Source organism: Ursus americanus, chromosome 17, assembly GCF_024610735.1.
Source record: "Ursus americanus isolate L20-20 chromosome 17, mUrsAme1.1.p, whole genome shotgun sequence".
Lineage (NCBI taxonomy): Eukaryota > Metazoa > Chordata > Mammalia > Carnivora > Ursidae > Ursus > Ursus americanus.
Genome location: NC_142143.1, coordinates 51,059,304 through 51,074,282, shown reverse-complemented (window position 1 = coordinate 51,074,282; position 14,979 = coordinate 51,059,304). Strand labels below are relative to the sequence as shown.

At 43.0% G+C, this 14,979-nt stretch overlaps 1 protein-coding gene across 2 annotated transcripts in view; it reads right to left on the bottom strand.

Annotated features, from left to right (window-relative positions):
- The window catches only part of PPM1H (protein phosphatase, Mg2+/Mn2+ dependent 1H), a 254,361-nt gene that overhangs the window by 18,818 nt on the left and 220,564 nt on the right, over window positions 1-14,979 (bottom strand). Inside the window, exon 10 of one of the 2 annotated variants that reach the window (XM_087869003.1) lies at window positions 5-14,237. The exons of the other annotated variant lie outside the window; for it this stretch is intronic. Within the exon in view, the coding sequence (XP_087725129.1) occupies window positions 13,922-14,237 (316 nt within the window). The 3' untranslated portion in view covers window positions 5-13,921. Of the gene's footprint in view, window positions 1-4; window positions 14,238-14,979 lie in introns of those variants that run through there. 2 annotated transcript variants of the gene reach the window in all.

Genomic DNA, 14,979 nt, shown 5'->3' with positions numbered 1-14,979 from the left:
GTAGGGAGAAGCAGGAATGAAACCATCAGTATGGTGTCAGGCAGAATCTGGAGTCGAGGAAGGCTGGGAAGGAGGCGTCACTACAGCTGTGTAAACAGTTTTCCAATACCCCTAACATCTCTTAAAAGTCCAGGCCTGGGGCCCTGGGGGGCTCAGATGGTGAAGCACAGGCCTTCAGCTCAGGTCATGATCTCTGCGTCCCGGAATCAAGTCCCACGTTAGGCTCCCACCTCAGCAGGGAGTCTGCTTCTCCCTCTCCCTCTGCCTTTCCCCCTGCTCATGCTCGTTCTCTGTCTCAAATGAATAAATAAAATACTTAAAAAAAAAAAAAAAAGTCTAAGCCATCCTTTCCCAAAATGTGGGATGCCTAACATGAGATTAGTCTTTTAGGTGGTAGATGGACAAGGCACCACATACATTAAATAACCTCCTAAATTATTCTGCTGTTGAATCCTTTGAGGTTTTTGGTGATGTCAAGGAGAGTCTCCGTTTGGTGTGAGTCTGTCTACTATGGATCTGCTCAGGCTCACAGATTTGCCCGGCAGACCATGCCTAGCTGAAAAACTACTTGGGAAACTAAGAGCTTTGTTTCCAGTGTTCAGTTTTTGGACCACATTCTTTTTGAGAACAAAGGATAGTCATTTTCCATTTATGGTAGGGGTCAATCTTTTAAAATAAAATTGTTTTTAAAAAGTGAGTTGATTTAAATAAAAACATTAATAGTACATGTAACACAAGAATATAGTAAAAATGTGAGGGTGTTTTTGGGAAAGGACTTGGTGTGGATGAGCTTGTCACCCACCCTTATCAGTGCCACACTCTCTTCTTGATCAACGTGGGCACAGCAGGGCGTCCTCCAAAAATCTGAAAATAAGATTGCTCATGGAGATTTAAACTTAAGGAAAAAGAATGACTACATTATTAGCCAATGGAAAATATTAATATCTAAAGACCAGTGTGGGAGGGGATTTTGGTGGGTGTGGGCCTGGGTTGGCCCTGAGGCATAAAATAACGAGACAAAACGTTGGCAGGTGTCTATCCAAATACTGATCAGAGCAAAGAGAGACTTAGCTGACAGACTTCAAAGAGATTTAGTTCCGCTGGTAGGACCACATTTAGTGTGGATGAATTACTCTCAGCCTATGCCATTAAACATGATTCACCGTTAACTCTGATTTCACGTTCACCAAATAACCCGATTATGATCTGGCTCCTTGTGTAGGCCTGCCGAGGAAAAGAATGAGCCAGTCATTGTACTTTAAGAATATCAGTCAGTTATATTTCTCCATATAAATGTCAACTGGCATTTCGGTTTCCAGATCAATTTTCTAAGCTTGGTGAGGGTGAGCCCAGCTCTGACAATGAATCTGCTCTTTGTATCTTGATTAAACCAGTTTCTGAACCTGAAAAGCTAAAAGCTAGACTCTGATAAATCACCAAGATAATAAATGTCACCCCGTAAGGAAGGCTTCTTAGAAGGCTTTAACGACAGACCTTTAACAACAGACCACCCTGATATTACTAGTGGCTTTTCCCTACTTTGGAATGTCTCTGCCTTGCCCTCAGGACTGTGATTTTTATAGAATTCAGAACACCAGAAGGCTCTTCTATTTCTTCTGTTAAGACCCTTTATGGATTTACTGAGTCTCGTATTAAAGGAGACTGGCAAAAAATAAATTAATTAAATAAGAGACTAGCATCTAGCCCATTGTTACAATATTTAAGACTGAGGTCTGCAGCAGATGATCTCAGGATTAAGATTCCAGGACATAAAGTCTTTGAGACTCAAGTCTCCTTGCAGCCCAGGCAGCGGAAAGGAGTATACGACACCCCACAGGCGGCGGAGGAGAGGCTGCTGGCGTTAATACAAAATAAATGCCTTTCCTCCTGGAGGGTGGGTGGTGGGTGGGGAGGAGAGACACCTTCTTTTTCTATCTGTGTGGAGAGATTATCAGCTTTGAGGCAGAAATGTCTTCAGTTGCTCTTGAGGGAAGATGCAGCCAGTTAGCCCTTTCAGAGGGTTCTCCTGTTGAGATCAGGAAATAAACAGAAAGGAGTCCAGAGAGGCCTTTGGCTAAAGAGCCAAATAAATGTCCCCAAATCCACATACTGCAGCTTATACTATACTAAGTAGAGTCTCTCAGATGCTCACCCCAGATTACTTTCGGGTTTCTATTAAGTTGTATATCTGAGATACAACCATGTTGGGAAAGGCTACCAACAATATCAGAGTGATGTTTATTATCCTGGTGATTGGGGTCCAAACTTCAGCCTCTCAAGTTAAGAAACCTGGCTGAGTCAGTACAGAGTAGATGTGTCTGTCAGGGCCGAACACACCCGAAGCCGGCTCAAGAGCATGCTAGACAGAAAATTATGGCAAGTTACGGTAAAAGTTGGCTGACAGTAAAAGATGCTCCAAGATGTCAAAAAACAGAGAAAAGAACTCAAGCCAGCTCTCTGTGGCTAGTCTAGAGAAAGGCAAATCACCCTGTGGGCCTCTGCGGGTCTGCAGCCATGGGGCAACGACGGAGAGAGAGCAAAACGAGGTGAAACGAAGTCACAAACGAGGATCACCCTTAGTTCAAGGCAAGAGACCACCCTGATATTGCCACTGCTGGTGACTCTGGGTATTTCAAAAATGGTCAAAATTAGCAGTGGTATTTTAAAAAGCAGCATTAGGTCACCTAGAAAAGATGGTTACCCAGGAAACTCATTTCCCCGAGGGCTCTAGATAATTAAGGTTTTATTCTTAAAAATGGTTATTGCCTATTCCAAGATAACTTCCCTTGAGCCTGGATTTCTCTTTACCATCCATTCTGTCTTCCCTTAGGTACTGAACTTCTTGAGAGAGAAATCCATTTTTGCTTCTTCAGTTTCTTCCCTTTTTCCTCCTTAATCTCTTACCAGTAGGCCCATTACCTCACTCATCTGGCCTCTTACACCTTGACCTAAAAGCTTCTTCTCAGTACTCATTCAGCTCAACCATGCTCCAGCACAGACACCACGGACCACCTTCTTTGCCTTTGACATCTCCTGTCTTCCTGAATTCTCCTTTTTTGGGTGGGGAGTGGTGGTGGTGGGCAGCTTCCACTCCACTCCACACTCCCAAGTTCTCCTGCGTCTGGGCTCCCATCACACATGACACAAGCTCCTCTCTCTAATGCTCCTTAAGTTCCTTGGGAGCCCCAGCTACAACTTAAGAAGAAGTCAATAAGTATTAACTTATTTTCACTTCCAAGGTGAGACTTGCCCATCTACCATCCTTAGTTAATGCGATCCCCAGTCTCTTAGGCAAGAAAAGATGGTCATTTTTCAATGCCACCTCCTCACCCTGATTTTTTCAATGATAAAAGTCTGAGTAGGACTTCTAAACTTTGTATTTTAAAGTGTATTTCATTAGTGATACATGGCTAATTAAAATAAAGCCTAATCTCATAGTTAAGATGTAAACTATGTTTATTGTAAAAACCGATATATCTGAGCTTATTTCTGCCATCACTAATACATATAAATATATATAAAAGTTCCTGTGTGTTTTCTGTTTATCATGCTTTTCTTCATCCTTGCTTTCCGTCAGGTTGATTGCTTTAGCACCTTTCCCCTCCCCCTACTGGTTTAGAAGGGATAGTTAATTTCTGTCATCTTAGCACTTATGCTTAAGTTTTTTATACACAGGTTATTTATTTATTTCCTTCAGGAAACAAAGGGATCTTAGAACACCTTCTATGATCTTCCATGTTACTGCCTGGTAGTTGAATTTCATCTTGCTTTTAAGCCTCTAGTAGTCATTATTCTCATTTATAATCTATAATTATGTAAATAAACCAACATACCAACTTCTGTGTTTTTTGAATTCCATTCCTTCCTTCTGGATTTGATTTTTCTTCTGTTGAAGTCCATTTTTAGAAATTCTTTCAACAATGGTCTGGAAGGGATTAAACTCACCCAGTCTTTGGACCACAAAAATCTCTTATTTTTGTTTTTAATCTTGCATGATGGCTTTATTGGGTATAGAATCCTGGATTGATCATTATTTTCCCTCAGCATTTTAGAGACAATTTCATTTATTGTGACTTCTCTTGTTGAGAAGACATTCTTTATAAGGAAATATCTTCTCATTGGTAGCTTTTTAAAAAGTTTCTACTATTATTGATGGTATGAAGTTACACCAAGAATAACAATGAGGATTCCTTTTTATCTATCAATGTTGAAAATTTGTTTTACTCCTTTAAGTGGGAAAATACTTCTTTGATTCTGGAAAATTCTCAACTGTGAACTTTTTGAATATTGCTTGTCCTCTATTTTTTTTATATTTTCTATTAGACCGTCCCCATTTTGCCTTCCAGATTTCTACGTCTTTCCTATTTTCTTTTTTCTCTCTGATTTCTATAAATTCATTAGTTCTTGTTTTAGTGGTTTACTTTTCCATTCAGTACAGTTAACTCTTCAACATGGAGGTTAAGGGACACCAATTGCCACACAGTCAAAAACCCAAGTATAACTTTTGACTCTCTGAAAACTTAACTACTAATAGCCTATTGTTGCCCAGACACCTTACTGATAACATAAACAGTCAGTTAATATATATGTCTGTTATACTTATTATATATACTGTATTCTTACAATAAAATAAGCTACAGAAAATATTTAAAAATCGTAAAACACATTTACTGTACTGTGTCCAAAAAATCCATGTATAAGTGGACTCATGCAGTTGAAACCCATGTTATGCAAGGGTGAACTATGGTAACTTTATTTCAATGACATACTCTTCCCCATTGTGAATTTCCATTTGGTTGTTTTCCAGATTTACCTCTTCTTGCCTTGTGGTTCTATTTGTACATGTTTAAAGTTTCAACCTGTTCTACTGGGGTTTTTTTGGAGAGCTAGAGAGAAGGCTCCATTGTGTCTAGTTATTCTTTCTCATAGTGGTTTTGAAGATATGTTTCTCTTCAGTAAGGGTTGCTTACTCTGTGCCTTAGCTTATAGAGAGATTTTTAAATTTGCCTTTACAAAGAAACACCATGGGTTTTTCCAGCTATAGAACATGTAATTTCTTGGTTTAGGATTCTCCTAACACAGGAGTACTGTGAGGTTTACTTTCCCACTTCCTGTGTGGTGAGCCTACCCAACCATATCCCCTCCTCACAGGACTTCAGTTTCCTCAGGTTCTTGCCCTCATCCGTGTGCTTCAGGGAAGGACCTGAAGCGGGAGGTGGAGGGAGAATGCCGAGGAACACTTCTTCCAACACAGTTGCCATGAGTTCAGATTCCTCCCCATGACTCCTCTGGGGAGTCTGGTATCCCCTCTGTAAAAGCAGCCTGTGTGGACAACTGAAGGGGACTGAGTAGATGCTATATTCAGTGACTTAACAGTATAGCTGAACTCTAGGACCCATTTCCTGACATTTCCTTCAGGCTACAGGAGACCCAGTATTGAAATGAAGTCAGAAACAATATTCAGGTAAAATGAAGCCACTTGCAAGAGCTCTCCTCACAAATGATCAACTTGACACAACCCCAGAAACCAGCTCCTGGGAGAAGGTTTGTGCCCAAACTCCAATATTCAGCCAGGCTGGCGGCCATTTCAAAACCCACTGGCATCCATATTTAAGAGCCAACTTGCCCCAGGCATGAAACCGTTTGTAAGGTTGCTTTACACCAAAACTGGTACAAGAGGAAACAGCTTTCTCTGGAGGGAAAGAACTGGGGGTCCCTGCTCCCATTTGGTTTTCTTCCCATTTCTACCCGACAAGGGCCACCTAGTTGGTGACTATGAAAGAAATTGCTAAATATGGCAGTAAAATAGGAGAGCTCTACAGATTTTGGTACTGAGACTGAACACAAGGGCAGACACGTGCCACAGATGGAGTTAAAACATGAAATGTGAATACAAAATATACAGGAGAGGAGCAAAGAAGAATATGGCACAGCTGAAGACAGTGACAGGAGGAGGATTCCACTGCACACAGGCCCAGGCTGTGAGGCGGGCTGAGGAGCCTGGCGATTCTGGAAGCTGGATGTGGAGCGGACGAAGGGCCATTCCTGAATGCCTTAATCAGAATGCTTGGTTAGACCGCATGAGAGAACTGCTGGAGCAGTTTGAAGTACTCGCTCTCTTCTAAGAAAGAATCTCCCTGGGAGACAAATTTTGTATTTTGAGAACATTTTTCTTCTCTGGCCGCAACTTTCAATATTGATCAGCAAAGCTCTGCTGAAAGAAATGGCTGCCAGGGAGGGAGCTAACTTGGCACACGGCACAGGGCTTGGCTCAGAGGCTTCCTCGGGCTCTGAATGGGAGGGAGCAGAGAAAGGACAGCAGGGGAGGGAGGAAAACAAAGAAAGGAAGAGGGCTGAAGAACTATGGGAAGGCCAGAAGCTCTTTTCACAAGGCACTAACCGTCGGGGTGGAGGGAGACCGACCGATAAATCCTCAATTGTGTCTGTTGTCCCCGCCATTTCTGTGGCAGTTCTGACTTCTTTCATCTCTTCAGCACAGCATACAAAGGGGCTCAGGGTGTGCGCGTGGGTTGCCTAGGGTCCAATCCTGGTTTTACCACGGCCCACATGGGCACTCTGGAAAAATTCCTTAGCCTCCTGGAGCCCCTCTTTTCTTATAAATCTGGAATGATGACAGGGCAGACCTCAGAGGCTCCTGCAAGGAATGAATGAGATCCTTCCACAAAGCATTCAGCACAGTCTCGGACTTGGTCAGAGGTCAGTACATGTTAGCTGTCGTTTTCCTCATTAAACATAAATTGTCTTTCTCTTCCCCGAGAGATTGGCCTTCCGTCATCCACCTCTTGGAGAGTCTGTTTCTCACAGAGACCGCATTTGAATCAGCACTGGTGTCAAAACTACGTCCATTTCAGGCCTCAGGCTATAACCATGCCTTAAAGGCTTTAATAGTTCTAGTTGGGTGGGAACTGCTATTTGCCATTTAGATGGTACAGATCAGGGTCTTACAAGAGGGAGGTAGGTGGCAGGAACTGGGGAATTAATGGGTTCCAAATATTTGCATATAAAAGGCAGCCTCCATCTGCTGATGCCCAGCAGTAATAGAGTGTGATGGGAACAGGAGGAGGAATCTTCTTTGCATTCTGAGCAGGCCTCTGAAATGTAAGAGGTAGAAAAGCGCTCCCAAGCTTTGGAACATTGGGAGGCATCTATGGTGACTGGGTGGGTAGGGGTGAGGGTGGCTTGGAGAGGGCTCTTTATTGTATTTGGACGTGGGCAACTCATCCCAGGCGGAGGCATCTCGTAGGCTCATGGCTGGGAGCTGAACCACGCGGGTCCCTTGTCTGCCTCTAAACTCACGGAAGCCACTCATGACAGCTTCTGTCCCTGGCGCAGGGGGCGGGGATTCCACGCAGTATCCTGACACTGGAATGACAGCTCTGTCCGTGGCACTGCCACAGTGTACATGAGGGGTTAATGTGCCAGCAGGTACAAGGCCACAGACTGCGGAGAGCAGCCCAAACCCACAGGAGAGGGCAAGAACACCTGCCAGGCTTCATCCACCCCTCTGCCCCTGGCACCAACTCCCTGGTTCCTTAGGTGGTATGTGTTTATTTTTGTTTGTATCTCAAACAGCAAAATTTCAATGTGAGAGGGAGCCAAAGAACATTTCCTTCACACTTTTCCCTGGCAAGCCCTTTAAAATGCCCTGACAGTCCAGCTAAGGGGCCACACAGCTCTGCTCCAGCAGCCATAGAAACAGCAGTGAAGAAGGGCAGAGGGGCCTGGCAGCGAGCTGTTCAGAGGCCATTACAGGAGGGTCACAGACTGACTTCCAAGTTCCCATGGGTCTAAATATGCTAAACACTGCAAAAGAAACAAAAATGCAGATTTTATCTAGTCTTCAAACAGCAGATCAAGCACTCACAAATTTGTTGTTCAAACATGTAATTGATATGGGGGGACAGTGGGGGAACCCTTCCTTTTTGCATTTGAGGCACAGTTTTTCAAAACTATGTGGTGCTGGTAGAAATTAGTTCAGCTAATTCACGGAAAGAATTCATAAAAAGAACTTTTGTCTTCTGCCAAAATAAATTTCATACTATCAAGGAAATACAAACTAGCACTTAATAGCTGCCTGAGTAGCCGGCTGTCGGTGTCGGTGGCGGTTTTGCTAGTAACTTCCCACGGATTAATCTCTCCCTCATTAACGCACACAGATCTGAGTCTCAGAGAGCATGGATGTGAAGAATGCCATCTGAAGTGTGACCATCAAGGAGGCTTTGCTCTCTCTCTCTTTTTTAAGATTTTATTTATTTGAGAAACAGCGAGACAAACAGGGGGAGTGGCAGAGGGAGAGGGAGAGGGAGAAGCAGACTGCCCGCTGAGCAGGGAGCCCGACCTGGGGCCTGATCCCAGGACCCTGCGATCATGACCTGAGCCGAAGGCAGATGCTTAACCAACTGAGCCACCCAGGCGCCCCAAGAAGGCTTCTCTTGTTAGGGAAACACTCTGTGGAATTTACGTTATATTGGTACCCCAAAAAAAGCCCCTTGAGTGTCATGGTGGGGGGACTGAGGGTCAGTAGGTCCAAGTTACAAAGAGGAGGTTTCCACAGACAGGTTTCGGGCAATGAAGGACAGGCAAAGCAAAGTTTTGCCAGGGCATTTGGAATGTGACTGCATGCCATGCTTTCTCATTTGGTTAACTGCTCTTTGGCCCTCGTTCCTTCCGGCTTTGCCCATGCCCTTACCCCTCAGTCATACTAACAACTCATTACTTTCTGAAATATTGAGCATCCTCTCTGAGTGTTTACACACTTGCCTCTATTTCAAATATTCTTCACAGGTGATCTACCCCTAAATCTTCAGCTTCATAGAGGGGATAAGTCAATCCCTAGTTTGCCTCAGAAAAACCCTTCCAGGCCTTTCTCTGAGCACCTTCTCCAAACTGTGCGGGATGTTTAGGCCTCAACTGAGAATCTTCCTGGTATTAGAACTCCAGGTTGTGCAGCCCAACCTCCATGACTTCCAACCACGTGACTGACTCAAGTGCTAGCCTGGTGTATTTCCGATGACTGGGTCAATTCACAACCCCACAGAGGACTCACAGAACCGCCGGCTCTGCTATACTCAGGGTGTACTCCAATCAAAAGAAAAGAAAAAGGAGGAAGGAAAGAAATGAAAGGAAGAAAGAAAGGAGGAAAGAAAGAGGAAGGAAGGGAGGGAGAGCAAAAGAAGGAAAGGAAAAAGAAAAAAGGAAAGGAAAGAAAAAAAGAAAAGTAAGCAAGCCAACCAGCCAGCCCCCACCTTCCAACATGATTAGATAGGTTAACCTTTGGTCCTGGGCTACATCTGGGGAGAAATGAATCCTTCTGGCCGAGAAGAGCCCACAGAGCCTCTGCAGTTATAAAGTGGGTCCTTCCTCCTCACAGAACATTATAACTTTGACTAAAATTTATTAGGATGACTTTCCCTCATATTTCTATTGCACAGGAAGATGAGAACAGCTCCCAGTTGGAGCACCCCCTGCTGTGGCTTCTGGGCCAGAGCTCTCCAGGCGCCACACAAGGAGACACACTCATCCTGGGCACGGATGTGGTGCCCACCTCCCAAATTACACACAGAAATGTGTAAATACATCACACACGAAAGAAAAAAGTTTACATTACTTCTAAGCCATAAGTGTGAAATAAATTCAGTTTTTCTGATTTCCTAGTATTGTTTAAATTACAAAGGAGCAGACAGGGGTAGAGAAACAATCCACATCTCATGTTTTCACCATCAGATTGCACAGACGGTCTGCTGATCATGGATCAGAATGAATGAATTGCACAAATTCCCTGTCATTATTATAGACTTCCTTTCCCACAACTAATTTCCACATTCATTAATCTTGTGAGTTCCTGGGGCACCTGGGTGGCTCACTCGGTTAAGCGTCTGCCTTCATCTCAGGTCATGATCCCAGGCTCCTGGGATCGAGCCCTGCATCGGGCTCCCTGCTCAGCAGTGAGTCTGCTTCTCCCTCTCCCCCGCTCACCAAGCTTGTGCTCTCTCACTCTCTCTCTGCCAAAAAAATAAATAAATTATTTAAAAAAAAAAATCTTGTAAGTTCCTAAGGTTGGCCACAACTTGGCCCATTTATCTCACACCTCGTGTGTGGACAGCACCCCACGGTCAGCCCAGTCAGCCGTCCTGACCGCCTGCTTCCTTGACTGCGCCATGTTCTGCCTGGGTTCCCAGTTGCACCTCACCCCTACACTGTCCGGCTCATCCTTGTTTGTTCTTCAGATTTAAGTTTAGATAGCCCTTCATTTTTTTTTCAAGATTATTTATTTTTGATAGAGCATAGGCAGGGGGTACGGCAGAGGGAGAGGAAGAAGCAGGCTCAGCAGGGGCCCAATGCAGGGCTCGATCCCAGGACCCCGGGATCATGACCTGAGCTGAAGGCAGACGCTTAACCAACTGAGCCACCCAAGCGCCCTAGATAGCCCTTCCTGTGGGAAGCTTTCTTGGCTATCCCTTGCTCTAAGTCCGCTCCTGTCTTTAGCACTTACAATGTAACTTCCTTATGTTTCCATAACCCCCTCTAGACTCTAAACTCCGAGAGGGCAGGAGCCAGGTCTCTTTGCTTCACAGATTTCTTCCCCAATACCCAGCAGACCGTGGCTCATAAAACATGTCCTGAGTATTGTTTTTCAACTGAATGAATCTGAATGGGAGTGATGGGGCAGAGAAGAAACGTCTGCCTATAAGGTCTTACTGCCTTAAGGTCTCAAAACCCAACCAGATTTTTTTCTGATCTCCAGCCTGATACTCTTTTTCTTACCAATAAAATGGTGCTTATCTTACAACTTTCCCTTTCACTCATTCACCCACTGGATACAGAAGTCTTTGGTTTGCCACCTTCCCTGAAAGGCAGACACAAAACCTTTGGCCTTCCTGCCCTGTTTGTTCCACGGAAATCCCTCTAAGCCCTGCCTCTGGAGGTGGCAGTTCCGATGAGCCCCGGAGCCTGCTCTGACCTGGCACGCACCTGCCCGGCGACAGCACTGTCCGTAGGTTACCGCTCCCGGGAGGCAGATTTGTTGCCATGGAGAGAGATGGGCTGGTAAGCAAGACCAAGCCAGCTTGGAGAGATTAAAGTATTTGGTGCCTTTGCACTTGTACCTGTCAGCTGGCTTTGCAAAGCTTTATAAAAATAATCACAGTAGAGAAAACCAGTGAGAATGCTGCTAACAAGCAGGATATAAAACACAGATTAAAACTAAAAGCTCAACAGGAGAAAAATCCATTTAAGTTCAAATAAAAGAATGCAAACAACTGGATTCCAAACAAGTCAAGGAAGAGGGAGACAGCCTCACTTCATTCACTTTTTTCCTAAAGGACTATTTTTCGTTGTGAAATACATGAAACAAACCCAGCATCAAACAGAGAATAACAACAATAAATACCCATTACTGCTTAGTCATCAGCAAGCACTTCACTTTACCGAGATGTGTGAAGTCAGTACTGTGGGAACCGCCATTTTACAGAGGAGGGATCTGAGGCACGGAGAAGTTAAGAAACGCCAGTCTCGCAGGGGCAGAGCCAGGATTTGAACTCAGGCAGTCTGCCTAGGTTCCATGCTAGAAAGCACCAGGCTACGCTGCCTCTCACAGTCTACATACGAACAAATGCATCCGACGCACACACAGTTTCCAATAACGTGCATGATCGTGTGCCTGCCATTAGCTAAAGGAACAGTACCAGGAAGATCTTGGAAGCTCACTGTGGCCTTTTCTCAAGCACATACTGTTCCCCTCCCTGCCACCCCTTCTACCAAGGTAACTATTATCCTACATTTGGGGTTAATTCTCTTGCTTTTTGTTATAGTTTTAGTATCTACAGACCTAAATGAGATAGTGTTCGTTTTCTACTTCATGTCGATAGAATCGTGTGTATTCTTCTATGACTTGCTTATCAAACTCACCAGTATGTTTTCGAGATTCTTCCCTGCTAACGAGCACAGCTTTGGCTCACCCCGCTTTTGAGCCGTAACGCACTCTGTCTTTAGTTTATCCATCCTGCGACTGGACGCGCGTTCATTCCAGCCTTCGTGATAAAAACAGTCCCGTGGGTATCTTTTTGTATGACCTTTAGCAGCACCAGATCCCCTGGGGGGTCTGTTAAAACACAAGCTGCTGGGTCCCCTCACTGGAGCTTTATTTGGTGAACTGGGGATGGGGCCTGAGAATCTGCATCTCTAACAAGTTCTCAGATGATGCTGATGCCATGTGACGCAAGGACTACACTTTCAGAACCAGCGCTCCAGGGTACAGACCTAGAACTTTGGAGTCACAGGATATGCAAAGGCCCAACTTCACCAGGTATGCCAAAGTGTGATCCGTCTGTCCACAGATTCACAAAGCCATCGGCAGTTACTCCATGTTTTTAATTTGCACCGCTCTGCTTACTCCAGTTGTGTTTTTAAAATATATTTACTGGCCATTAATGTTCTTCTGTGTCATGAGTATTTGACTCTTGCTCATTTTTCTACTGGGTTGTTTGTGTTTCCTTTACTGATCTGTGAGAGTTCATTGTATTTTATGGATATGAATCCCTCTTCAGTGATACAAGCTGCAAAAATCTTTTCCAGTTCATGCTTGTCATTTTACTCTCGTTATGTCGTCTTTTGAAGAACGAAAGAGAATAAGTTTATGAAGCTACATGAAAACCTCACTGGAATTTTGGTTATAACTGTACTGCCTTTAAAGATCAATTAGGGAGAATGAATATCTTTACAATGTGCCTATGAAAGAATACATATATCTCCATAATACCCTCACATTTAATTGCTGCTGTGTCTGAGATAATAATGTTTTTTATTCCCAATGTTGTTTGTCACCCTTGTTTTTGATTAGTCTTATGAGAAATTATCTAATTTATTACTTTTCCAAATTTAGTGTTTTTGAGAAATTGTTCGTGGTAAAATATACATAACACGGCATTTAGCATTTTAACCATTTTAAAGCGTGTACAGTTCAATGGCATTAAGCACATTCACACTATTGTGCGACCATCACCACTATTTACCCTCAAAATGTTTTCATCTTCCCAAATTGAAATGCTGTACCCATTAAAACACACACTATCCTTCCCGGCCCCCCAGCCCCCGGCAACAACCATTTTACTTTGTGAATCTATGAATCTGACTACTCTAGGTACCTCATATAAATTGAATCATACACTATTTGTAGTTCGGTGACTGGTTATTTCACTTGGTATGATGTCTATACCCACCACCCATTTTGTAGCATATGTGAGAATTTCGTTCTTTTATGAGGCTGATTAATATTCCATTGCATTATATGCCATATTTTCCTTCTCCATTCATTCACTGGTGACATATGGGTTGCTTCCATGTTTTAGCTATTGTAAATAATGCTGCTATGAACATGGGTGTACAAATATCTGTTTGAGTCCCTGTTTTACTTCTTTTCAGTATATACACAGAAGTGGATTGTTGAATAATATGATTATTATGTTTAATTTTTTGAAGAATCACTGTGCTGTTTTCCAAGCAGCTGTACCATTTTACATTCTTAATGCGCAAGGATTCCAATTTCTCCACATTCTCACCAATACTTATTTTCTGGTTTTTTGATTTTTGGTTTTTAAATAGCTATTCTGATGGGTGAGATGATATCTCATTGTGGTTTTGATTTGCATTTTCCTAATGCATTAGTTGCTTTAAACAATAAACTATGGTTTTATTATTAAAAGATTTTTAAAAAATTTTTCATTGAAATACAGTTGACATGCAGTAATGTATTAGTTTTAGTTATACAACATAGTGGTGTGATTATGTATTAAGAAATGCTCACCAGAAGGGTAGTACCATCTGTCCCCATACAAAGTTACTATGATACTGCTGACTACACCGCCTATATTGTACTTTTCATCCCCATGACTTATTTTAACTCTCAATCCTCTTCACCTGTTGCTCCTGTCTCCCAGCGCTCATCTCCTCTGGCAACCATCAATTTGTTGCCTGTAGTTGAGTCTGTTTCTGTTTGTCTGTTCATTTGTTTTGTTTCTCTTAGATTCCACATAAAAGTGAAATCATATGGTATCTGTCTTTCTTGATTTAGTTCACTTAGCATAATACCCTCCAGGTATGTTGTTGAGAATGGTGAGATCCTCCCCCTTTTTAGGGCTGAGTAATATTCCCCTGTGGATATATACCACATGTTCTTTATCCATTCAGTGGACACTGAAGTTGCTTCCATATCTTGGCTCCTGTAAGTGAAATTGCAATAATCAGAGGGATGAATATATCTTTTTGATCTGGTGTTTCCATTTTCTTTGGGTAAATACCCAGAAGTGGAATTACTGGATCATATAGTGTTTCTATTTTTAATGTTTTGAGGAACCTTGCATATTGTTTTCCACAGTGGCTGCACCAATTTACATTCCTACCAGTAGTGCACGAGGGTTTCCATTCTCCACAGCCTTGCCAAACTTGTGATTTACCTTTTTGATGCGAGCAATTCTGTTGTTAGGTGCTGTCTCATGGTGGTTTTGGATTTGCATTTGCCTGTTGATAAGGGATATTCAGCATCTTTTCACGTGTCTGTCGGCCATCTGTAAGTCTTCTTTGGAAAAATGTCTAGTCAGGTCCTCTGCCCATTTTTTAATTGTTTTTAATTCTCCTGGAGTGTTGAGTTATGGGAGTTCTTTATATATTTTAGATATTAACCCTTTATTGGATATATCAAATACTGCAAAAATCTTCTCCCGCTAAGTGGGTTGCCTTCTTGTTTTGTTGATGGTTTCCTTCATAGTGCAAAAGCTTTTTAGTTTGATGTAGTCTCAAATGTGTACTTTTGCTTTTGTTTCCCTTGCCTGAGGAAAGACATCCAGAAAAATGTTGCTAAGGCCAAGAGTTTATGGCCTATGTTTTGGGATACTTACAGTAACTGCCATTATGCTACAAATGAAAACCTACTCTAATTTTTCCTCTCCTTTCTCAATGTTTCTC